The sequence below is a fragment of the Rutidosis leptorrhynchoides genome, chromosome 4, assembly GCF_046630445.1.
Source record: "Rutidosis leptorrhynchoides isolate AG116_Rl617_1_P2 chromosome 4, CSIRO_AGI_Rlap_v1, whole genome shotgun sequence".
Lineage (NCBI taxonomy): Eukaryota > Viridiplantae > Streptophyta > Magnoliopsida > Asterales > Asteraceae > Rutidosis > Rutidosis leptorrhynchoides.
Genome location: NC_092336.1, coordinates 60,444,686 through 60,471,034, shown reverse-complemented (window position 1 = coordinate 60,471,034; position 26,349 = coordinate 60,444,686). Strand labels below are relative to the sequence as shown.

General features: G+C 34.0%; 3 protein-coding genes across 3 annotated transcripts; 2 read left to right on the top strand and 1 right to left on the bottom strand.

Moving 5' to 3' along the window:
* Positions 1-1,371: 1,371 nt before the first annotated feature.
* LOC139840666 (uncharacterized) lies at positions 1,372-2,515 on the top strand. Its single transcript, XM_071830918.1, has 2 exons — positions 1,372-1,382; positions 1,450-2,515. The coding sequence occupies exons 1-2, from the start codon at positions 1,372-1,374 to the stop codon at positions 2,513-2,515; spliced, it is 1,077 nt and encodes a 358-aa protein (XP_071687019.1).
* An 857-nt stretch (positions 2,516-3,372) lies between these two features.
* Positions 3,373-24,033, bottom strand: LOC139843665 (ABC transporter C family member 10-like). The gene is made up of 13 exons (XM_071833786.1): positions 23,846-24,033; positions 7,546-9,021; positions 6,953-7,273; positions 6,783-6,869; positions 5,871-6,458; positions 5,643-5,807; positions 5,272-5,566; positions 4,976-5,190; positions 4,590-4,895; positions 4,449-4,512; positions 4,124-4,363; positions 3,805-3,917; positions 3,373-3,644 (listed from the first exon to the last, which is right to left on the bottom strand). Exons 2-12 carry the CDS (start codon positions 8,977-8,979, stop codon positions 3,817-3,819), a joined length of 3,816 nt encoding a protein of 1,271 aa, XP_071689887.1. The 5' UTR covers positions 8,980-9,021; positions 23,846-24,033; the 3' UTR covers positions 3,373-3,644; positions 3,805-3,816.
* LOC139840665 (secreted RxLR effector protein 161-like) lies at positions 18,528-18,968 on the top strand. Its single transcript, XM_071830917.1, has one exon. It carries the CDS (start codon positions 18,528-18,530, stop codon positions 18,966-18,968), a length of 441 nt encoding a protein of 146 aa, XP_071687018.1.
* Positions 24,034-26,349: the final 2,316 nt, after the last annotated feature.

The window sequence follows — 26,349 nt, the reverse complement described above, 5'->3', positions numbered from 1 at the left end:
GTCAATATTTAATTGTATATAACAACCCTTAATACATATAGTCAGACATATAACCCTAGGGTTAATTCAGTAATTTAGAAGTCGAAAAGTGAGGGTTGTTACAGATCAGTACAACCAACCACATCCATACACAAATAATTCGAACCTACAAAATCAATCTGTAAATCAGTTCAACTTACAAACTCAAACCACAGATGAAATCAACCAACAAATACAATACACCAATTTGTTGAATGATAAACAACCACCGTTTGAAGGTAACGAAGATCCTTACATCGTTGACCTACCCACATCTGATCAAAGCGGATCTGAGCATGATGATATGGAAAATGTGAATCCAATCAAACCAACAAAACACCCTTTTTCTAACTACATAGTTGATGAGGATGATGTTCCTGATAGTGATGATGAATATGAAGATGAACACGTCGACCAAACACAAACTTATGACCAGCCAATTAAGTATAATCCCCAACCTGATTATATATTTTGGAACATGCCACCGTTACTGTCGAACACCCAACCCGAAATGAAACCTAGATCAATGACAATATATGAAACCTCAGATCTAGTTAAATTGAATCAGACTTTCGAAAACAAGGAAGATTTTCTTATGCAATTACGTACAAAGTGTGTTACCGAAGGGTTCCAGATAAAACCAAAGTACTCAGACAAGTCAAGGTATACAGCTACATGCATATCACCAAATTGTTCATGGCAAATTACTGCTAGGTGTATACAAGATAGCAACAACTTTCAAGTACGAAAGTTGAATGATCTACACACGTGCTCAAATACCCAAATTCTTCCGAACAATAAGCATGCCACCAAGAAGGTCCTAGGTAATATACTGAAAGAGGTGATGAAACAAGAAGTTCGTGTCTATCGACCGAATGATATAAGGACTGATATGTCGGCGCGATTTAAAATAAGTCTATCATACCACCAAGCATGGAAAGCCAAATGTTACGCAATTGAGATGTTGAGGGATAGTCTTGAAGATTCCTTTCAAATACTACCTAATTATCTATATAATCTTAGATTGTCTAACCCAGGTAGTATAACCAACATTTGAACGGACAACAAAGGCAGATTTGTTATGAGTTACATGTCCATTGGTGCAGCGGTATGTTTAATGCTCTCTTTATTTACTTATTAATTTAACTCGTATTTAAAAATAATGTTTCAATACTTTAATATGCAGACACGTTCGTTTGTTAACTATGCACGACCAGTAATCATAGTCGATGGGGCTCATTTAAAAAGTCGTTACTTGGGGACTAACTTGATTGCTGTCGCTATGGATGCTAACAATGGAATCCTTCCATTAGCCTACGGTATTGGAGCAGGAGAGACCACCGATCATTGGACATGGTTTTTTGGTAATCTAAGAGACTCTCTACAGTCTTCGGGGTGTTGTATTGTTAATCTTATCATTATATCTGACAGGGCACCTGCAATAGCTGCTGGCATATCAAACGTATTTCCAGAAGTATTTCATGCACTATGTGATAGACATTTGTTGGGAAACCTCAAAAGTGTGTCTAAAAGGGTTAAAAGTTACGAGTGGCACTACTGGAAAATGTGCAAAGCGTATAGAAAATCTGATTTTGATCACCACTATGCTATACTAGCACGACGTATCCCAGACAGTGCACGTACACTCACTACTGTTGGCCTCAACAGATGGTCTAGACATCATGCAGATCGTGTTCGGTATGCTTACCTAACTTCTAATAGTGCAGAGTCAATGAACGCACTGTCAGTTCATGCGAGGAAACTCCCGATTACAATGCTTCTTGAATTCTTTAGAGCTTCAGTTCAACAATGGTTTTGGGAACACCGAAACACTGCTGATGGTTTAACAACACCTGTCACACCATATGCAGAGCATAAGCTTGGTAAAAGAAATCGTAAGTCTATTAGTTGGACTGTCAAACCGATATCACAAGTTAAGTTTGAGGTATTGGATATGAAAAAAGGCGGTAAAGTCAATCTACAAGATAAAACTTGCACATGTAAACAATGGCAGTTTTCCGGTATACCCTGCGGACATGTAATGGCAGTAGCAAGGTATTTTGTCCTACGTAACGTTACTACACACGTTCAGAAGTATTTCCACACTGAAACGTACAAGTCGGCATACATGGAAGATATTAACCCGCTAGATCATATTTCTGAATGGATAGATCCAGGACACCTACAAACCGTCCTACCGCCATTGGTTACAAAGCGACAATCGGGTAGACCGAAGAGTACTGCTCGTATACCGTCCCAAGGAGAGGACAAAGACAATTTCAAATCTAAAAGAAAATGCAGTCGTTGCTTGGAATATGGACATACTAGATCAACTTGCACCGCACATTATGATCTTTCTGAAGGTAAACAAAAGTCCAAGTGTAACTCAAAAACAAAGGCAAAGCCGAAGGGGTTGGTAAAGGGCAAGGGTAAAGGAAAACGTGAAGACTCATGCTCAACACAATTTGGCTCCACTTACAATTTGAGTGATGATTAGCTTCTTCTTTGTGTTTAAAATGTGTTTAACAGTCATGAATGTTAGGTATGTGTGTTCGTATGTTTTCTGTTTAACTGTCATGTATGTTATATGTCTGTAAGTTGTGTTATTTGTTGTGTAATCCATAAATGTAGTATGAGATAATATATAATATTTGTTGTTCAAATTAAAGTTTATTTCACTAAATTGGATGGTAACACAACACAACACAACACAACACATAATGGTAAATAAATCTCCAAGGTACATTGAAGGTACATTGCTAACACAGTAAACTTAAATAAAAACCTTATCTAAATTCGCAATAATCTTATCTGATATATCTTAGTATGTTTTTATGATTAGTCGACCAACTTATCGGTCGACTTCAAAGCAACTGTGGTCGACTATGTTAGTCGACCGAGTTTAGGCCTACAATTCGGTCGACCCTTAGGTCGACCATATAACTGAAGTAGTCGACCAACAACAATGAAGAATTGAGGTCGACTACCTTGAAAACTAAAGTGGTCGACCGGATAAAGGGGTAGTCGACCCACTGAGTGGTCGACCTAATGGTGTAAATAGACAATTTTTTTCCCGAAAGTGTATTTTAGAATAAAAGTTTTAAAAAATAGTGTATTTAGGCGAATTTCCCCATAGGATATGCTAAGGCCCATCACTTTTGAGCCCATTGAAGAAACCAAAAGCCCAGTCTCAACCAACCATCATCTGATCATCATCATCATCATCAGAATTATATCAACTAACAACTATCAAGTCTCATTGATCATGTAATCCCAAATTTTCCTGTTGAAAGCTAATTATGGATTAGGATTGCATCCGATGAAGCCTCAATTCACCTTTCCTCAAATGAATTACTGTAATTTTCTCTTTATCTTAATTAAGTTTGATGCACATCTTTTTTTATTCGAAGATTATTAAACCCTAGCTACACTTCAAAACATAAATTGTATCAGTATCAAGTCTGTAACTCAAAGTTCAACTTTTTGTTACAGGAAAAAAATAACATTTTGAAGATTCAGGAGAGAAATACACAATTCAAAGGTAAATAATTTACATAATTATGGTTATTATCAGTTTCTTCATCATCAGGCAGACTAGCATTGCATCTTATAAAGTCTCGATTCATCTGAAAATATAATGTGATATCTTTATTATTGTCAATAATATATAATATAGAGATTTGTTTTGACATGCATTTTTGCTTCTAATAATCAGTTTTATTTATGTGATTATAAACTTTTAATCAGTATATGTATCTTATAGTTGTTGGCTTGTAGCAAACTTACCAAGTTAGATCACTAGGCTGTATGCTGCGACCAGTATTCGTTAACAAGTTGTGCGAATAAGGAAGCTGGTTCGTTCATTAATTTCGTCGGTTTTTCATACTCCATCACCTTTCCTGTAAAGTATAAGTAAAAGAAGTCATTAGTTACAAAGTGATCAGCTTTTGGGTCATTATCACTTTGTTTTTACTATATTTTTTTTTTTACTTTTTAATGATCAACATCCTTATAACAGGAGTAAAACATTATGAGCGCTTACTTAGATTGAAAATATTTCAAGGGCAAGTATTTCATGTAATGCGAGAAAAGAACTTGGACTTACCATCTCTCATAACAAGCACCATTGTGCAGTCAATGACAGTTGGTATTCTGTGGGCAACTGTTATAACTGTGCACTCTTTAAACTCTTCACGAATCGTTTTCTGTATAATGGTGTCTGTCGCATTGTCGATCGAAGCTGTTGCTTCGTCAAGTACCAATATCTTTCGTCTCTTCAACAGGGCTCTTCCTAAGCAAAATAGTTGTCGTTGTCCCAAACTCCAATTCGAACCATCTTGCACAACTGTACATACCTTGTTATATATATCCTCCTAATTTTTATTATAAACAACTCTTAATACTTTAAATCCATAAGTTGAACTTGTTACCTAATGAGTCCAGCCCCTCTTTTTTATCTTCAATCGCCTCACGAAGTTGACATTTTTCAAGAACCTGCATAAAAAACACTGAATGTTAGTATTTACTAATAGTGTTGTTTAATTAGTATGAAGTCTTGATCTGTGAAATACCTTCCAGAGCTCATGATCAGTATGCTCTGATAGTGGATCAAGATTATATCGAACTGAACCGCTGAATAAAGTCGGTTCTTGCGGGATGATTCCGAAACTTGATCTAAGATCGTGCAGACCAATCGAAGTGATATCTAGATCGTCTATAACGATCCTCCCATCAGTTGGTTCAACTAGTCGGAACAAAGCACTAATCAAAGTCGTTTTCCCACTGCCCGTTCTGCCTACAATTCCAATTTTGTGCCCTCCTTCAAATACACAATTAATTCCTTGAAGAACCAATGGTGAATTCGGTTGATATCTGATCTGCAACATACACACAACCAAATATTTAGCAGGTCTTCTTGAAACCTTGTGCATGAAAAATAAGTTGATATTTTACATACTTTGAGGTTTTCAATGACGATTCGACCCGTGCTTGGCCAGTTTTTTGACGGTCGACTGGATTCTATGATTTCCGGTGCTTCACTACGAATATGCATGTATTGTTCTAGTCTTTCGACCGAGACTATCATATTTGATAGCTGACATTGGAATTGGACAGAAACAACGAGGAAAATGTTCAATGAAAGACCATACGAAAGAGACATTCCAATGAGCCCTGTAATCACAACATTGTTTGTTATTAAACAAATACATCGTTTTCTAGTACCGTCTGAGTTTTTTTGGTTAAAATAATAACCTGAGTCGGAAGCTTGAAATGGAAGCAAGGTTATCGCCAGAGCAGAGCTAGAAACGACTATGGCACATAGTATTTCGAGACGCTGAATCAGCCATTCGTTTGCTGAAAAACTATGAAAGAATGGACTCGCGTTGCCATCGATAAGGTCTAAATGTTCTAAAAAGAAACGGTCTTCTTCTCCAAAAGCTCTGATGGTAACGGCTCCGGCAATCGACTGTGCTAGATGGCCTGCAACTAATGACTTGCTCGTGCCATCTAATCGCATCAACTCCTTTGCAGAGGCGTAATAATATTTCTGTATTAAAACAATGTAGAGTTGTAAAACATACATACATATATTCTATTTCAACTAAACTTATATCGTGTTTTACCTGTAACAGGATCGTTAAATAAACAGTTGGAATGATGACCAACAAGATCGGCCAAGTTAGGAAGGCCAAGACACCAAAGCTAAAGTACGTGTTCATTGTTGTGCCTACACCAATCGTAAACTTCATTGCCAACTCAATGTCAACAACGCTGAGATCAGACGACACCTGGCAAAAGTGAATTCGTAAGTTTTGTTGCGTTTCGTTTGAGTTTAGGAAATAAAGACTTACCCGACTAATGATCCTTCCTACGGGCGTCGAGTCATAGAAAGACATTGGCGCTCGGAAAAGGGACTTTATTAGCTTAGTAAAAACTGCTATTGATGTTTCGATTCCTAGTTTATAAACAAAATAAGATCTCCCTAATAAAAAGAACGTCATCACAAAAGCGAGGATCATGTATACTTGCAACATATGCGTTTGTTCGACGCTATAATTCTGAACTTCCTTAGCCAACCACAGATTCTGCAAGAACTGTCCGATTATGTACGACATATGCGATATAACCGACAGGCAGAAGTAAAAGTATCCATTGCTTTGACCAAGATACTGTTTGTATGGTCTCAATCCGGTTTCCCCTGTTTCCCGTTCTTCTTTCTTTATGAGCTGTTCTCCTAGTGATGAATGTATCGCTTCTTTTGTGTAAGTTTTCTCGATTTCTCGATTTGAGTCTTTAGGTATAGTTTGAGATCCATCGGCTGATTTATTATCCGAAGCAGACGTATCGCTAAGTGCAATGACAAGGTTTTGAAACTCTTTACAGGATTCAAGTAACTGAGCGTAAGTTCCTGTTTTCACAATCTTCCCATCTGCCATCAACTGTCAAACAGAATCACTAGAATTTTAATACTCCATCCATCTCAAAATAAATGTCTCATTTTGACCTTTAAAAGTCTTTCTTTTCAACTTTGACTTTTTATATTTTTGTTTGTGTTATATAATATTTGATGAAATAAAATTTATATGAATGGACTGGTTTTTAAATGTATTTACATTGGCATAATTTTAACAAGTATTATATAATACAAACAAAAATATTTAAAGTCAAGTTGAAAAAGAAATAATTATAAAAGTCAAAATGGGACAGTTATTATGGGACGGAGACTGTAATTGTTTCAGTGAAGTGATGATTCATTAGCTCACTAGGATGTTATCAAAAGCAGGCAGAAAATCGACTTGGTGAGTTACAAGTAACACCGTCTTGCTTGATAATGCGTCCATTATGAACTCCTACAAATCAAAGAGTGTTACGAAATTATACGTTCTTTTTTTTACAGCAGAAATAGACATGTGAAATGAAGGATTATTAATACTTTGAATAAACTGGCTGCAGTATGCGCATCAACAGCACTGAAAGGATCATCCAACAGGTATACATCTGCATCCTGATATAAGGCACGTGCAAGTTGCACTCGTTGTTTTTGTCCACCACTAAGGTTTATGCCTCTTTCACCTATAATTGTTTGATCGCCAAATGGAAGCATCTCGATATCCTTTACTAGTGAGCATTTCTTAACTACCTCTTCATACTTTGCGTCATCCAGTAACGATCCAAATAGTATATTTTCTCGAATTGTCCCTGTTTGAATCCATGCCGTTTGTGAAACATACGCCACCTTCCCATTAACTTGAACCTGAAAAGAACTCCAAAATGCTCGTATAAACTTATAATATGTCATTTGTTATATAGAACTATACCTAGCAAACGGGTCAGACTGGGTCGAGACCCGAACGGGCATCGGGTCGAAATGGGTCATGGGTCAAACAGGTCAGAATTTTTAGACGTGTCAAACGGGTCGGGTCTAAATGGTTTGGGTCGGCTCGGGTTGGTTCGAGACCCGTTTTCGTGATAGAGTATATAAATATAAATAGATAATTGACAAAATTTGATATCAAACAGACTTACTGTGCCTTTAATGCTAGGAACCTCTCCAAGAATGGCTGATATGAGAGTCGATTTACCTGACCCAACCTCCCCGCAAATAGCAACTTTTTGACCGGTCAAGATTTCAAGATTTACGTTGGTTAGGGTCGGTTTTGAAGAGGCATCATTCCATGAAATGCTTTCAGTTTTGATTGTTACTGATTGGCTCCCCACGTTAACATTGTTCGTTTGTTCTTTCTTTAACTCCGAAGCTTCTAGAAACTTAACGATTCGAGTTAATGCAACTCTTGCTTCAATGAACACAGCTGCAACATCAGAAATGAGCCTTATAGGCTCCTGAATGATCCTTATTGTTGCCAGAAATGTGAAAACATTACTAGCATCAAGTGGAATACTTAACAAATAACACGTATAAAATGTTGTAACTGCAACAATCGCAGGAGATGACCAAAAAATAATCAAATAAAGACCCCTTTGTGATAAAATAGATGCCAACCAAATCATTTCTTCATTTCGCAACTTCTCAACTACCTTCCTAAAATGCGTCTCCCACGCATACAATTTCAAAACCTTCATGTTTGAAATTGCCTCCGTTATAGCCTTCAATATCCGGTCTTGTGATCCCATGAGCTTCGTTAGATTCTTATGTTGCAACTTACCTAAAGGAAGATTCCCTAAAACAGTTACGATCACTACGAAAAAAGCTGCAAATGTTGCTACTCCAATCGAAAAATATATTATAAATATCCCGAGACATATCTGTAAACCAATCGCCCATATCTGATGAAACCAAAATACGAACTCGCCGATTCTGTTCGCATCCACAGTTGCATAGTTCATTATTTCACCCGCAGAGTACTGCAACCTAGCGTCGTTTGATAACCGTAGCTGTTTCTGATAAATAGCTGCACATAACATAGACTTCACATGCAGCCCAATCAGTCTATTCCGAAAGTTCAGTTGTCTCTCTGATGTCGATTCTAGACATTTCGTTAGAAATAGTCCTAACGTTAGATAATAACCTTCATGCTCAAACGTTTGTTTCCCTTGGCAAACTTGAATGAATGCTCGAAGAATTAAAGGTCCCGAAGCTAAAGACAGAACTTTTATTAATGCAAATAGCCCTGTGATCGCGAGTTCTTTTGATTTCCAAATAAACAGCGTCGATATCATAGACCGATCACTATGATCATTTGAAATGCTGTTTTGTTTTCGTTTCTCTAGTGTCTCCATAAATGTTGAATAACAAGTTTCCGCTCTATCTTCATATTGTAACTTTGGGATATCATTTGCATCAAGAACTTTACTTTTTCCTTTCATCAACAACGGGTTTAACCACCAAAATGTAAACTTACTTAAAGTACCAGCTTGAGCCATTGGGGTAACATTTTCGTTCGTCTCGGATGGTTCATTAGGTTGAAGAGGGGCGTAAATTGAACTACTTTTGACATCCATCTTGTTTTGGCTCCAGGAAAACCCCCAAAAGGAAGAGCAAAACTGCACCAGAAATTCAACACGATATATTTACATTTACATTATTATTATAGTGTTTATTTAAAATGATTATCAAACAGATTTATCATTCGAAATTAGTTCATCGTACTTTAGCTTTTAAAGATGTCTAGATTAGGGCTTGACTCAAGTGTGTAATTCTATAAAATCTTGTAATGTACTAGCGGGGGATCAATGTAAACAATGCCACTTAACATATCTGAGCAAATTACCTAAAACATCAAATTACCCTATCAACCGATCAGACCTAGCCTCCTTGTTACAAATCCTCGATTATCATTATTCTTTGAACTTTGCTAACGACAATCTTTAGGGTTGTTGTTAACGTACAAAAATTCATTGTACGTCTGATAACTGCGATCAAAAAGTCAATCTCAACCACAGTGTATAATATAATTATACACGTTAACGACAACTCTAAGGATTGTCGTTAGCATAATCTTTATTTTTAATTTCTACTTTTATTTCTTCCTAACGTTGTTGTCTAACACCATATCAATTAATTGATTACTTACCGAAGATATCTAGGTGGAGCAACTTTTTTTCCCCCCCTAAGAATAACAAACTAACACACCCTACATAATTTTACATGAATAATGTTCTAAACAGGACTCGAATCCATGACCTCAAGGTTAAAGTGGCTCCTTAATACCGCTAGGTCAAAGGCCCTTTGATTCTAGGTCCAGCAACTATACCTAGCAATTAGAACCCGATTGAAATAACGGGTTCATAGGGTCATAGTAATGACCCTGCAGGTCAGAAAGGGGTAGCTTGGAAAAACATTAACAAATCGAAACATGTTGCTTTAAAATCTAAAGGTAGACTTCAAATGGGTCCAGTGGATCGGTAAGAATGAAAAAGTTATATCTAAAAGCTCTCACCAAGTGCGACAAATTGGAACAAAGCTGGTATGTGGTCTACAAGGACCCACTCAAGTACTCAACTTAAAAATTTAAATACTCTTCCGGTTCAGCTCGAAATAATTTTATAAACAAAATGCAGCTAATAATATTTGAAAAGATATATATATATATATATATATATATATATATATATATATGGGCAGGATCAATGGGGAAGTAACCAATCGGGGGGAAGCAAAAAAAAAAAATCGTTTTTTGAAAAAACTTTGTTCACGAACATTATAGATTGGATGAAAATAAGAACATTTAGAAAAGACACTTCGTGATGAATGTTATTATTTTGGCGGGAAAACGATCGACAAAAATAACATTCAAGATAATATTGTTCGTGAAGAATGTTAACGTTTTTTTTTTTTTTTGCATGTTTTGTGAAGTAAAATTTAGCCCGATTTAGAGTTTAGGGTTTAGGGTTTGGTGTTTTGGGTTTATTCCATAAACCCAAAACACCAAACCCTAAACCCTAAACTCTAAACCGTTCGTGTTAAAAACTCAATCTAAATCCTAAATCTAAACCCTAAATCTAAACCCTAAACCCTAAATTTCTAAACCCTAATATCTAAACTCTATAAACCCTAATATCTAAACCCTAATGTCTAAAACCTCAACATACGCTCGAAAAACACGATAATTATTATATATTACTTCTTCGAGCGTTTTCCCGCCAAAATAATAACATTCATCACGAAGTGTCTTTTCTAAATGTTCTTATTTTCATCCAATCTATAATGTTCGTGAACAAAGTTTTTTCAAAAAACAAAAAAAAAAAAAAAAATTGCTTCCCCCCGCTTCCCCCCGATTGGTTACTTCCCTCTTGATCATACATACATACATACATACATACATACATACATACATACATACATACATACATACATACATACATACATACATACATACATACATACATACATACATACATACATACATACATACATACATACATACATACATACATACATACATACATACATACATACATACATACATACATACATACATACATACATACATACATACATACATACATACATACATACATACATACATACATACATACATACATACATACATACATACATACATACATACATACATACATACATACATACATACATACATACATACATACATACATACATACATACATACATACATACATACATACATACATACATACATACATACATACATACATACATACATACATACATACATACATACATACATACATACATACATACATACATACATACATACATACATACATACATACATACATACATACATACATACATACATACATACATACATACATACATACATACATACATACATACATACATACATACATACATACATACATACATACATACATACATACATACATACATACATACATACATACATACATACATACATACATACATACTAGTTTTATGAGCCTGTGTGTTGCACGACAGTTATATAAATTAGCATTCGATAATGTTAGTATTAATACTTATCAAATGTTACAATTACAATGGAAACTCATTAATTACGGATGACATTTGTATCGAAAGCGTTAGTATTGAATACTAACGAATAGATTATGAGTCCGTGTGTTGGAACCATTTTAACTTCACTTGATAAATAATCGATAAAACACCAAACACGAGCTCGTAAAAAGTTGTTTTAAAAAAGGTTGTTAATAATAATTTTGAGGTTAGATAATTAATATATATATATATATATATATATATATATATATATATATATATATATATATATATATATATATATAATTCAAAAACGATCGAATTAGTTAAATACAAATTAGTTGTATATACTGTATATATTGTTTACTAACGTCGGATGTTCTTGCGTATGCTTATTAATGCATGTTGACTGTCGACACATTCCAAATTTGTAAACAAAATTCATATGGTAATAATAAGTGATATTTTCCTAAAAAGTTAATATTTTATTTTTGTGAGAATATATCAATAACTAAAAATTAGGAATTACAGAGAAAGTGAGTTAATATTTTATTTTGTGAGAATATATATTATAACTAAAAATTAAGAATTATAGAAAAAGTGACATGTGGCAACATTAAACATGAAGGTGACACGTAGGATTATTAACACACGCTTTATAATATATATATATATATATATATATATATATATATATATATATATATATATATATATATATATATATATATTCAATCATCAAGGGTAAATATATTTTAGGAGGAAGGGGAAAAGTAAGTATTTTATTTTATTTTTTTTATTTTATTTAATTTTTTTAACCATTAAGATCAGGTGAAAATATAACATTTAAAAAATATATTTTGTGATAAATGTTCTTTTTTTTTTACCAGAAAATGCTCGAAGAAATAACATTCATCGATAAATGTTAAATGTTATTCTTGATAACAATTATTGTGATGAATGTTATTCTTCGGGCATTTTTTTTTCATCCCATGTGAAGTGTTGTTCTTTTTTTAAGTTTAGTCTGATTTAGAGTTTATGTTTAAGGTTTAGGGTTTAGTCCCTAACTCTAAATCTTTTGCGTTAAAAACTCAATCTAAACCCTAAATCTAATTTCTAAACCCTAAATAATGTTTTTTTATTCGTCATTATTAATTTTTTGATTAGTTTCTAAACGCTCGAAGAATAACATTCATCGCGATAATATCGGCGAATGGTATTTCTTCGAGCGTTTCCTGGTCAAAATAATAAGATTTATCACAAAGTGTCTTTTTTAAATGTTTATATTTTCACCTGATCATATATATATATATATATATATATATATATATATATATATATATATATATATATATATATATATATATATATATATATATATATAAAGGCATGACTGGAACGAGTGGTAAAAGTTTGAGTTGATAAGAGAAAAGACCTAAGTTCGAGTCCATCTGCCCCCTTCTTGTGTTTTTCTTTTTCACAATTTTTTTCTCAGTTCTCACTCAAATTTCAGAAAAGACGTTAAAATGTTCAGCCGCAACGCGCAGACCATTAGGTATATTTGTTTTCCTTGGGAGATTTAAATAAAACACTATAATGCATCATGGTGTCATTATTTGATTTTGATAAAAATAAAGAAGAGAAATAATCAGCAAAAAGAACGTTACTTTCAGAAATTGAGAATGTACAACATTAGGTATGTATGTAATAAGTAGGTAGACGATAGACTAGATAACATAAGCTATGTCTATACGCATAGCTATTTTGAGGTCTTATTCTGATAATATTAATTGCGTAAACATACATAGTCATTTTTTACATAAATATCGTCTGATATTACAAATATGTACCAATCAACGTATATCCAAATGCAATCGTCGTAACGCGCGTTCGAAATCTATCTAGTTGTATACTATTATACTAAACTAATATAACTATCATAAATATATTTGCTAACACTTTGAATCATTTAAAATTTTAATTTAAACCATGAAGTTGTGTGTGAAAGACACCCTAAAACTTTTTTTTGAACGACAAACACACATATTTTTGTTCACTACGAAAATCGAACTTATAATCTCAAGATTAATAAGAATTCATAATACCGTTGGGCCAAAAGTGCTTTATTAAAGACACCTTAAAACTTTTTTATTGTTGCAAAAAACAAATAAATTTTTATAACCAAAGGAGTTAATAAAAAAGTTGAAACACCTAAACATACAAATTTTGGAACTACCGAGCTAAACAAGAACTAACAATTGCAATGCAAGCTCATGACGCTAAAACCATTAGTAAACAATGCTAAAAGCAAACCACAAACAATACAAGTGAGATAGACCAAAATGTGATAGGAAAGAAGGTGTCCAATCTCTCAAATGGACGAAATATTAGAAACCGTCTTAAATGAAGCAGACCAAACAAAAAAACCGATAAACCCACGCTCAAATGTCTTTGATGAACTTGCCGAATTTATCCCTCTCGCCGCCCTGAGCAAGTTTTTTCTTCTTTTGTTTTTTATTCTTAATTGGTGTCTTAGGAATATCGCTAGATTTAATAAGGATAGCCTTCAACAGCTTATCCTCCATTTTTGACATCGATTCGTCGAAAGCCGCAAACACCTCCCCAAAAATTTGTTTTTTCCCAAGACCTTTCTCGAATTTAGGATCTACGAATGCAAAATCCAAACTCACAACCTTTTGACTAAAAGAACCAACAGCACCATTGTCCATGAACACGGCCCGATTATGTCATAAGGTGCACGTTAGGCAGGGACTTTCCGACCCTGCGTTTCCTTTAGAAATCCTTCAGACCCACCTCGAAAGAGTTGGATGTCGAAAAAGTATCTCCATCGGGTCCTCACACATGTGACAAGAGCAATCATCTTCTTACCGCCACAAAAGTTGTAAATTCTTGCCGCGAGTAAGAATTAAACTTGCGCCTATTTTATGGTCAATGATTTCATGTTGGTGATTTTAGCATGATCCAACATTCATTTTAGGGATTGGATTACTATGTTGAAAGTGTTTTTGAACCATTGATATGTTACACGAATTCGGAGAGTGTGGAGTACACGTTCGTAAAACGTGAGGTGGTTTGAGGTATTATTTTGGACTTGGAAATAATGTTTGGAACTTAAGGAATGCGAATTGGAACTTAAGGAATGCGAACCGCGACTTGAAAGGCTAAACACACTTGAAAATAAGCTTAAACAAAATTTTGGTGTGCAGTAGCTTTAAGCCGCAGCGCGGCTCCTGGACCCGCTGGCGGCTAAAGGCATGATTTCAAGGTCGAGAGTTTTTGCATAATTGGAAGTGTTTTGCTTTGTTAGCCCGCGGCGCGGCTCCTGACCCGCGGCACGGCTTAACACTGAACACGCTGAAAAGGTGCCTTTTCAACCCAAAAGGCACATTTGAACCCCAAACGTGTTGGGGTTGTTCCAGGGCATTTAAACTGCGTTTTTACATGTTTTTAGACTATTTTAAGTCTAAATACATGAATGTAAACTTCCAAGTCACTAATGAGTATGAATCAAAGGTTGTGACTTCTCAAGAAACATTTTGACCCATTATAAATACACCATTTGTGTATTTGAAAAAGGTTCTAGAATTTTAACCTTTTACACACATTTTCAACTTGAACAATTAGAAGATAAATCTCTACAATTATTTTGATTGTTTTCTTTTAGCCAAGACAACAATCTAGTCTTTGTCTTATCCCAATCGAAACTTCGTGTAACCCGTGGCTAATAGGGTCGAAATATTCGATTAGGAAAGTGTTCACACGATTCAAAGATCAATCCGGAGTCGGTTCCGTTTCAGGCACGAAGGTTCATTCACAATCCAAGTTCATAACATTCTAATCGAATATTTTGATCACCATGTCCGGTGAAAAGGTGAAAGAAATGACTTCAAGGTTTGCAAAATTGGAGAAGTTTGAAGGGGCAGATATTAGGAGATGGCAAAAGAAGATGCAATTTCTTTTGACTACATTGAAATTGGTTTATGTGTTGTCAACTCCAAGGCCCGCTGAATCTAATGAGTCCGATGTTTTATTTGATGTTTACAATTCGGTTGAATCGGCTAAGGAACTTTGGGATAAATTGGAGGCCAAGTATATGGCCGAGGATGCATGTAGCAAGAAATTTCATGTTAGCAATTTCAACAATTACAAGATTGTTGATACTAGGCCCATCATGGAACAATTCCATGAGATCCTTAGGATCTTGGGGCAATTTACCCAACATAACATAAGTATGGATGAAACTTTCTCGGTTTCATCCATCATTGATAAATATAAGATTTCAAACACACACTCAAACACAAAAAGGAATATATGAATTTGAATGAGTTGGGTAGTCACTTGAGAATTGAGGAATCAATTCGGGCACAAGATAGTGTCAAGGGGAAGGGTAAAGAAGTGGGATCTTCTTCAATTAACATGATTGAAGATAAATCCCATGGGAACAAATACAACAAGAAACGAAAGTTTGATGGCAACAAGAATGCGTCCAATAAGAAGGACAAGAAGTCTTGTTGGAGATGTGGCAAACCCGGTCCGGGATTGCAAAGTCAAGATGCTAGAAGGAGAAAGCACATCGGGTGTGGGCCAAGGATCAAAGGATCCTACTCCTAATCAAGGTCGAATTTCTGACTTTGTGATTATTCCAATTAAGAACTATGTTTCACATATTTCTGATGCATTCTATGTATAGGATGATACAATTGGATGGTGGGTAGATTCGGGTGCAACTTGTCATGCTTGCAAGGACCGTGAATGGTTCAAGACATTTGTACCGGAAAAAGATGTTTTGCACATGGGCAACGAATCTATGGCTAATGTTGTTGATTATGGAAATGTTGTATTGGAGTTTAGCTCCGGAAAAACTATTACTCTTTATAATGTATTGTATGTACCTAACTTGCGTAAGAATCTTATATCTAGTCTCATGTTGAATAAATGTGGGTATAAACAAGTGTTTGAAAGTGACAAATATATATTGTCTAAGTGTGGTGTGTTTGTTGGTTTTGGGTATTATAACAATGGTATGTTCATGCTTAATCTCAAAAATGTTCCTAGGGCCATTAATTCTACTTGCATGATTAGTTCTAGTACTTGTGATTTCGGTTTATGGCATGCTCATTTAGGTCATGTACATTACAAAAGAATGTATGAAATGTATAAGGATGACTTAATACCAAGTTTTGATAAACATTTAGACAAATGTAAAACTTGTATGCTAACAAAGATCACTAGACAACCTTTTAGAGAAATAAACCGTAAATCGTCATTATTAGAACTAATTCATAGTGATCTATGTGATCTTCATGCTACTCCTTCAATGGGTAACAAGAAGTACATGATTACTTTTATAGATGATTCGTCTAAGTATTGCTATGTGTGTCTTTTGCATTCTAAAGATGAAGCTTTAGACAAATTTAAAATCTATAAAACTGAAGTAGAATTTGCAACTTGATTGTTCAATTAAAACATTGCGTACCGACCGACCGAGTATTATGACCCGGAATATTTCCAATCGATAGGAGTGATTCACCAAACCACGGCTCCCTATACGCCACAACAAAATGGTATAGCCGAAAGGAAGAATAGGACACTTAAAGAGATGGTTAACTCCATGTTGTCTTATTCCGGTTTGAGTGAGGGATTTTGGGGGGAAGCCATGTTAACGGCTTGTTACATATTGAATAGGGTTCCCAATAAGAATGGGAAGAAGACTCCATATGAACTTTGGTTTAACAAACGTCCTAACTTGCATTACTTGCGAGTTTGGGGATGTAGGGCGGTCGTGAGATTTCCGGAACCCAAAAGGAAAACGTTGGGTGAAAAGGGTATTGATTGCATTTTTATTGGATATGTCGAGCATTCCAAGGCGTATAGATTCTTTGTCATTGAGCCAAATGATGCTATTAATACCGTAATTGAATCTAGAGATGAAATATTTGATGAATCTAGGTTCTCATCAATACCTAAACCAAAGGATATGGCACCTATTGCAAGTACCTCTCAAGGTGCTCAATTGGAAGAAATTCTAAATGAGACCCATGAGCCACGAAAAGGGAGTAGGAAAAGAACTCTTAAATCATATGGTGAGGATTTTCAACTATTCTTAGTTGAAGAAACTAGAGATAGTGTCATATCTCAACTTCATTATTGTTATAATATTGAAGAGGATCCGAGGACATATGATGAGGCCATGAGGTCTCATGATGTTGCATTTTGGAAAGAGGCAATTCGTGACGAGATAGACTCTATCATGGAAAAAAATACATGGGTTCTAGTCGATTTGCCTCCCGGTTGTAAACCTTTGGGCAACAAGTGGATCTTTAAAAGGAAGATAAAAGTTGATGGATCGATTGACAAGTTTAAAGCACGTTTGGTCATACAAGGTTTTAGGCAAAAGGAGGGTATTGACTATTTTGATACCTATGCTCCGGTTGCGCGTATCACCACCATTAGATTGTTGATTTCGCTTGCGTCGATTCACAATCTTGTTATTCACCAAATGGATGTAAAAACCGCTTTTCTTAACGGTGATTTGGAGGAGGAGGTGTACATGAAACAACCGGAAGGATTTGTCACGCCGAGACAAGAGACGAAGGTGTGCAAGTTGATTAAGTCTTTGTATGGACTTAAACAAGCACCAAAGCAATGGCATCAAAAGTTTAATGATGTCATTTTGTCTCATGGCTTTATGATCAACCATTCGGATAAGTGTGTCTATAGCAAATTTGATCACAAGGGGAATGGTGTGATCATTTGCTTGTATGTGGATGACATGTTGATATTTGGTACTAACCAAAATTAAGTTGATAAGACTAAACAATTTTTGTCGTCTAAGTTTTTGATGAAGGATATGGGGGTTGCGGATGTGATTCTTGGGATAAGAATCATCCTTAGGTGACAATGGCATCACGATAACACAATCTCATTATATTGAGAAGATTCTCAAGAAGTTCAATCTTGAGGATACCTCCCCGGTGAGTACTCCCATTGATCCTACTCTTAAGCTCTTACCCAATACGGGTCTGTGTATCAACTTAAATACTCGAGTGCTATAGGGTATCTAATGTATGCAATGACTTGCACTAGACCGTATATTGCCTATGCGGTGGGTAAATTGAGTAGATTTACTAGTAACTCGGGTTCTCACCATTGGCAAGCTGTGAATAGAGTATTTAAGTACTTGAAGCAAACCAAGGACTTTGGTATCACATATACCGGTTTTTCTTCTATTCTAGAAGGTTATTCGGATGCAAGTTGGATAACCAATATGGAAGATCATTCTTCTACTACTGGTTGGATATTCCTACTTGGTGGAGGGGCAATTTCATGGGCTTCCAAGAAACAAACATATATTACAAATTCGACAATGGAGTCGGAATTTGTTGCATTGGCTGCGGCGGGTAATGAAGCCGAGTGGTTAAGGAATTTGGTATATGAAATTCCTTTATGGCCAAAGATCATTTCTCCTATTGGTATGCATTGTGATAGTGCTTCAACGGTGGCTAAGGCTTAAGTCACGTGTATAATGGTTGTCTAGACACTTGGGTGTTAGACATTCCATGGTACGTGAATTAATCACAAATGGAGTGATCTCCATTGATTTTGTTAGATTGAAACAAAATCTAGCGGATCACATGACCAAGGGACTAGTCAAGGACTCGGTGCACAAGTCGGCTATTGGTGTGGGATTGAAATCCATCTAAATCTTTCAAAGTGGGATACCCAATTCCCTTCTAGTACAACGCTTTGAGCCGAATTCAATGAGAAAAGCCTATTTTGAGAAGATTAGAACACATGTTTTCATATAATCCCAAAGGTATGTGTTCGGACCTACAAGATAAAGTGAGGTTGAAGTTTATGACTTCTTAATAGTTCTCTTGAAAAATTGCATTGTAGGAGCAAGATTGAAGAGAGCTACCTAAGTGGACATGAAGTTGAGCCGCTTCAAGAAAGCTTTGGACTTAGTTTTCTATATGTTCATGATTGGATTAGGACACATGGCTCCTAATAGTGTCAAGTTTGTATTGTTAGAGATTATGGAACTAGTGTGTATATTATCGACAGGTTTTCAAATGAATTGATGGGTTCAAACTATTAAAGCACCCTGATTTTCGAATTCTTGCACGTGTAATATACTATGTGTAAATTCAATCCATGTGACATTTACACTTATGCATTAGTTTCTAATTGTTGGTATTTTAGTAATCAAGGATCATACTAAAATGGGAGGGATTTGTTGGTGATTTTAGCATGATCCAACATTCATTTTAGGGATTGGATTACTATGTTGAAAGTGTTTTCGAATCATTGATACGTTACACGAATTCGGAGAGTGTGGAGTACACGTTCGTAAAACGTGAGGTGGTTTGAGATATTATTTTAAACTTGGAAATAATGTTTGGAACTTAAGGAATGCGAATTGGAACTTAAGGAATGCGAAACGCGACTTGAAAGGCTAAACACACTTGAAAATAAGCTTAAACAAAATTTTGGTGTGCAGCAGCTTTAAGCCGCGGCGCGGCTCCTGGACCCGCGGTGCGGCTTAAGGCATGATTTCAAGGTCGAGAGTTTTTGCATATTTGGAAGTGTTTTGCTTTTGTTAGCCCGCGGCGCGGCTCCTGGACTCGCGGCGTGGCTTAACATTGAACACGCTGAAAAGGTGTCTTTTCAACCCAAAAGGCACATTTGAACCCCAAACGTTTTGGGGTTGTTCCAGGGCATTTAAACTGCGTTTTTACATGTTTTTAGACTATTTTAAGTCTAAATACATGAATGTAAACTTTCAAGTCACTAATGGGGATGAATCAAAGGTGGTGACTTTTCAAGAAACCTTTTGACCCACTATAAATACACCATTTGTGTATTTGAAAAAGGTTCCAGAATTTTAACCTTTTACACACACTTTCAACTTGAACAATTAGAAGATAAATCTCTGCAATTATTTTGATTGTTTTCTTTTAGCCAAGACAACAATCTAGTCTTTATCTTATCCCAAAAGAAACTTCGTGTAACCCGTGGCTAATAGGGTCGAAATATTCAATTAGGAAAGTGTTCACACGATTTAAAGATTAATCCGGATTCGGTTCCGTTTCAGGCACGAAGGTTCATTCACAATCCAAGTTCATAACATTTCACATGTTAGGTCTCAGCTTCATAGGTATAGAGTACTACTAAGCTATTAAGCTATTGTTATTGCTAATGCTAGATCTCCGTCATGGTCACCCTTAACACCGCACTTATTTGTTGTTTGTTTAAAGCTTCAATTTAATATCTCCGTTTTGTAAAAACCTGTCAGACAGTCAATGCTGACAAAATTAAGTGCGCTATTTTTTAGTACTATAATTTTACTTGGATTTCGTTTATGATTGCAACTTCCCACCAACCTAATTTGTTTGTTTCTTCATCATGCTTTAGCACGTGTGAGTGTATATATGTAATGATTAAACCAACGATTTGGGAATATTGGAGTACTATTTGATCTGGGTATGTTAGTATGAGAAGTTTATAGTACAATAATACTCGATTATTCCGATGTAGAGTATCTGAGTATGTGGAAAGTGAGATGAGAAGTTTATAGTAGTTTATCAAAATTTAAGCTATTTTTTTTATAAAATTCAACTTTCAATATTGTTTGACAGATTAACAGCATTTTAAAAGGTAAATTCTAGAAGAAAAGGTTAGTTAAAATAGCTTCTACAAGAATGGATTTTACTTGATTTTGTTTATGATTGCAACTTTCTACCTACCTAGTTGTTTGTTTGTTCAAAATTCTTCAGGTGGTTTAGTTGGAGTACATATGATTAACCAACTACCTTTTGGTCTATTACTAATTGATCTGGGTATGTTTGTATGATAACATATTTTTATAAGTTTCAATTTACATAGATCTTCGGGGCTTGATTACCCGAGGTTTTTCTCTTTTATGGGGAAGTCAATGTGCTCGTTCATAGGAGAATTTCCTCGCTTACTAAAAAAAAAATGTTTATCGACTTATTAAAAACAATAAACTTTAAGAAAAAATTTGTTTAAGTTGCTTCTAAAATAGGGGCATAAGCATATAATGAAAAATAACATAAATAACTCTTATATAATTCATTATCATGTGCCTATTTATATTTACCCAAGTTACATATATAAACTTGAGCATACGAGCTAGTTTCAATCAAACATTTATAAAAGTGGAAAATAAACTCTAGATACTTTCAACTCAAACCCATTTTTTTTTATTAATCTAGGTATCCAACCATTTTTTGAACTGGCGAATCCCAGAACGACTACTCGTTTTGCAAGCAGTTCAGAGTTATTGCAGGCGAACCTTCGTAGTCATGAGGGAGAATAACTTTGTGAATGACATGAATTAAACATTGGAATGCTAGGGTCACCACTACCCTATGGTTAAAACTCTAACCCATCTCTAAGAATAGAATGCAGTTTATTAAACATGGAGGTCGATAGCTAGAGGTCTCGTGTGACAAAGAATAAGTAAATAAAGGTTATAGGTTGGCCCACATATTAATCATTTTTTTCTTTCTTTAAAGAAATGTTTTAAAGGCCGGTTCACTTTTTATTCTAATATTATATTATTTAATTAATTGATAAATTAATAATAATAATAATAATAATATAATAATAATAATAATAATAATAATAATAATAATATATAAATATAATTACTAAATCTAGTTGATTACAATAATATGTATAATTCAAATAATAATAAAATAAGTTTAAGGTGGATCCATATGATAAGGAAGGAGTATGTTATGATTGAGAGTGATGTGTGATAGGGATAAAAAAAAAAAAAAAAAATTGTAGCGATGAAGTAGGAGTATATGCTAGGGAAGAAAGATGTCTATGGTTGGGAATGGTCAAACACGTATATGTTGAATTTCTAAATAAATATTTATGGTATAATTATCATGAAAAATAAAAATATTCTATAATTACCCTCCAAAAATAATAAAATTATTCAATAATCAATATATGCCTAATATTATTTTCTACAATTAATATGCATCAAATATATATATATATATATATATATATATATATATATATATATATATATATATATATATATATATATATATATATATATATATATATATATATATATATAGCGAAAGGATCCCTAGAGAACTAGAGTATGTAGAGAACCCATAGAACTCATAGATTGAACTTCAATCTATGTAGAGATTGAGCTTCAATCTATGAAAAAAAAAAATTCTGAAAAACAAAACAGTCAATCTGTACAGAAAAAAAAATCAATCTGCAAAAAAAAAAAAAAAAAAAAAAAACTGCAAAAAAAGCCAAAAAAACGTCAATCTGCACGCAGATTGACTCAATCTGAATAAAAAAAAAAGAAAAAAAGTCGATCTGTAAAAAAAAAAAAACTGGAAAAAAACGTCAATCTACACGCAGATTGACTCAATCTGCAAAAAAAAAAAAAAAAAAAAAATCTGCACAGAAAAAAAAATCTGAAAAAAAATAAATAAAAAATAAAAATAAAATATGTCAATCTGGAGCAGATTGACTGAATCTGCACTAGTTCCATGGGTTCTCTACTACCTTTGGTTCTCCATGGATCCACACCCTATATATATATATATATATATATATGTGTGTGTGTGTGTGTGTGTGTGTGTGTGTGAGAGATAATGACAAATGGTATCTAGTTGTTCTATCAATCTTCTAATTTTTCAAGTATTACGATCTATATATAACTGATTATTAAAAATTTGTATAGCTATATACTAAATGTGTTCCAGTTCTATTGTCTATTATGTATTTAGAGATGTCTCAAACTAAATATTCATTTACATAAATAGATAAAAATAATAAAGTAAAATTCTTTTATATTCTTTGATAATTAATTAATGTAAGACAACTTTATGCATTTAAAATAAAAAAGTAAATGTTAAAATTGAAAAGTTAGAAAAAAAAAAAAGTAAAATGTATTAATAATTTTTTAAAATTTTTTATGTTTTTTATCAAGATACTTAAGTTAAACAAAGCTAGACCACCATGAGATGTTTCTCAATACCGATCTCTTCGTTGTTTCTGTTTCTATATATTCAATAATTAAAGACTCATCCGTTCAGCTCCAAGTATCGAAATTACTATATCGAGGTTGTCTATAATTTAAAAGTCAATTTCATAGCAAGTTATTGGTTAATCTACACGTTTTTTTAAACTATATACCCTTTAAAGTATAATCGTGTTCTTAAGACTAATTTGTTTTTAGAATGGTTCACTAGTAAAAAAATGGATGTACAAATGAAGTTGATAAGGTCAATCAAGTTATCATGGCAAAATACAGATTTTCTGCATAGTTATTGAAAATGATAAAGATGGAACGTATATTTAATTTAATTGAGATGAGGATGAAACCTGTCGATCAAATAGCTAGCTCCAACGACCTTTAGCGACAGTTGTGCAGGCAGCAAGAAATAGCTGACAGCCTCCCTTTAATTAGTAACGACTAGCTTTAGATATATTCACTCAAACTTTTAAATGAACATCGTTTACAGGATACAGCAACAGCTTGTGTGTTTCTGTTTCAAGGACTTGGGAGTGAGTTGCATATGCATATGCAAATGTGTGTGTATTATATTTATTTATATATAAAATATTATATTATATATACTATTATAAATTATAAAGGTACGGATCCAGAGATAAGCAACTTAAGTAGCTAAGTGTGAATAAGTAAAATCACGTTTTTTTAAAAATGTTTTTAGATTCATAAATTTGCATGAAAATGCTCTCATAAACTGTATTTTTATAAGCCGAAAGCGTTCAAAAATCGTGATGAATGATAAGATCAGAATGATAAATTTATCATTCATCATGATTTTTATCATTCATCACTGATTTTTGAACGATTTGGTTATATTTTTTTTATAATTTTTGCATTTTTTTTTCTATTTGCATATTAAGATACCCTAAAAGTGTAATTTTTTTCAAAATAAAAAAAAAAAAAAATTGAAATTTTGCTAATCCCTTCTCATCCGTTTTTTAAAAAATTTGAAATTTGAAATTTAAAATTTAAAATTCTCTATATTATGACGATTATTATTATTATTATTATTATTATTATTATTATTATTATTATTATTATTATTATTATTATTATTATTATTATTATTATTTGTTATTAATTATTAATTATTAATTACTTATTATTATTATTATTATTATTATTATTATTATTATTATTATTACTACTACTACTACTACTACTACTACTACTACTACTACTACTTCACAAAAATGCGTAAATCGACAAGAACACACTGACCCGATGTTGCCTTTCCCAACCCACCCTTGAAGAGCTAATACTAGAATATTACCTCAACCGGAAACTCAACCATGTGACAACACCGGGATTCGAACATGTGACCCTCTTCACAAGTCTTTCACATGACGAGCCTCATGTATCAAAAGCATAGATACCACTGAATTACACGCTCATTGGTTATAATATATAGAAATAATTGTGCCGTTGGTCCCTCCATTTTACTCCAAAAAGCTAACAGCTTCCCTCAAAAAAAAATTTGGCTTTCAGCGTCCCTCTATTATCACTTTTTTTTATTACGCGTCCCTCCGTCAACTTTCTGTTAAAAAGGTCCGTTAAGTCATGCCATGTGTCTTGCGTGTGAGGGTAAATTCGTCTTTTTACTCTTTTTTCACTAAAATCGAGGGACCAACTGAGCTGTTTTCTGAATTAATTGGTAGTTAATCCTCTATAACCTTTGTTTTCAGTTACCTTTCTCCACCCAACTAAAAGAATCAAGCACTCTGTTGTCTTCCTTCTCGTTCAAACACAAAAGTCACGAGCTGTAACAAATAAGAACCCTAATTTCTTTCATCTTCAATCGTCCTAAATTAAAACAAATTAAGTGAACCCTGAATCAAATCAAACGAACCCTAGTTCACTTCTTCTTCCTTGTCTTGATCTCCTTCCTAAATCACTTCGAATTAACTCAAAATAAATCGAGAAATCTCTTGAAAATTGGACAGCATAACGAGGAAATTGAAGAAAATTGATGAATTGTATCCTGTATAGATGCGTATCCGAGTAGTTTGTATACGATTACAATTTGTACGGATGTAATTGGATACGGTTGCAATTATACGGATATAGAAGTTGTACGGTTATGAATTGGACACGGTTGTAATGATACGGGTAGAGTGTATTCGTGAGGTTTGACATAGACTGAATGATACGGATAAAAAACAAATCACGGTTGCAGTTCTTCAAATCTGTTAGAACTCCGGTGACTAGAAAAATTAGTTACGGTGGTTCAACGGCGGTTTTGACCAAAAACTTCAAATTTGAAGTCTAAAAACTGCAGAAAGGTACGTGATTCGATTCTAAACACTTCTGTAATCTTAGTTTATCCATAATATACACAAAATCAACCCAAACGAATCAGAAAGTTATTTGATCCGAGTTCTTTTTTGTGGAAGAACACAGGCCATGAAGATCTCCGGAATAATTCACTCATTCTTAAACCGAATTGTGCTTCGTTTCTGGTTCCAAATTACTTCCTAAAGCTAGTTGAAGCTTCAATTAGGATTAAGAAACATCACATAATTCCAGATCTAAGAGTCAATAGTCGACTTAGAAAGTCAAACGAACAGAATTTGATCAAATTCATGATTTATGTTATTATTCAGGTCTAAAGAGTGATTTTCGAGTGTTATGGTGATGATTTGAAGCAGGTTTCGTGTAGATATCAAAAGCTAAAACATCTAGAATTCGTGTTTCAATTTTGAGTTCATATGAAGCAGGTCGTCACTGTTCATCTCAAATTCTTCAATATGTTGATGTTTTAGTGTTTGATGCTTCAACACAAGTGTTAATCGCTACTATGTGATGCTATATGAAC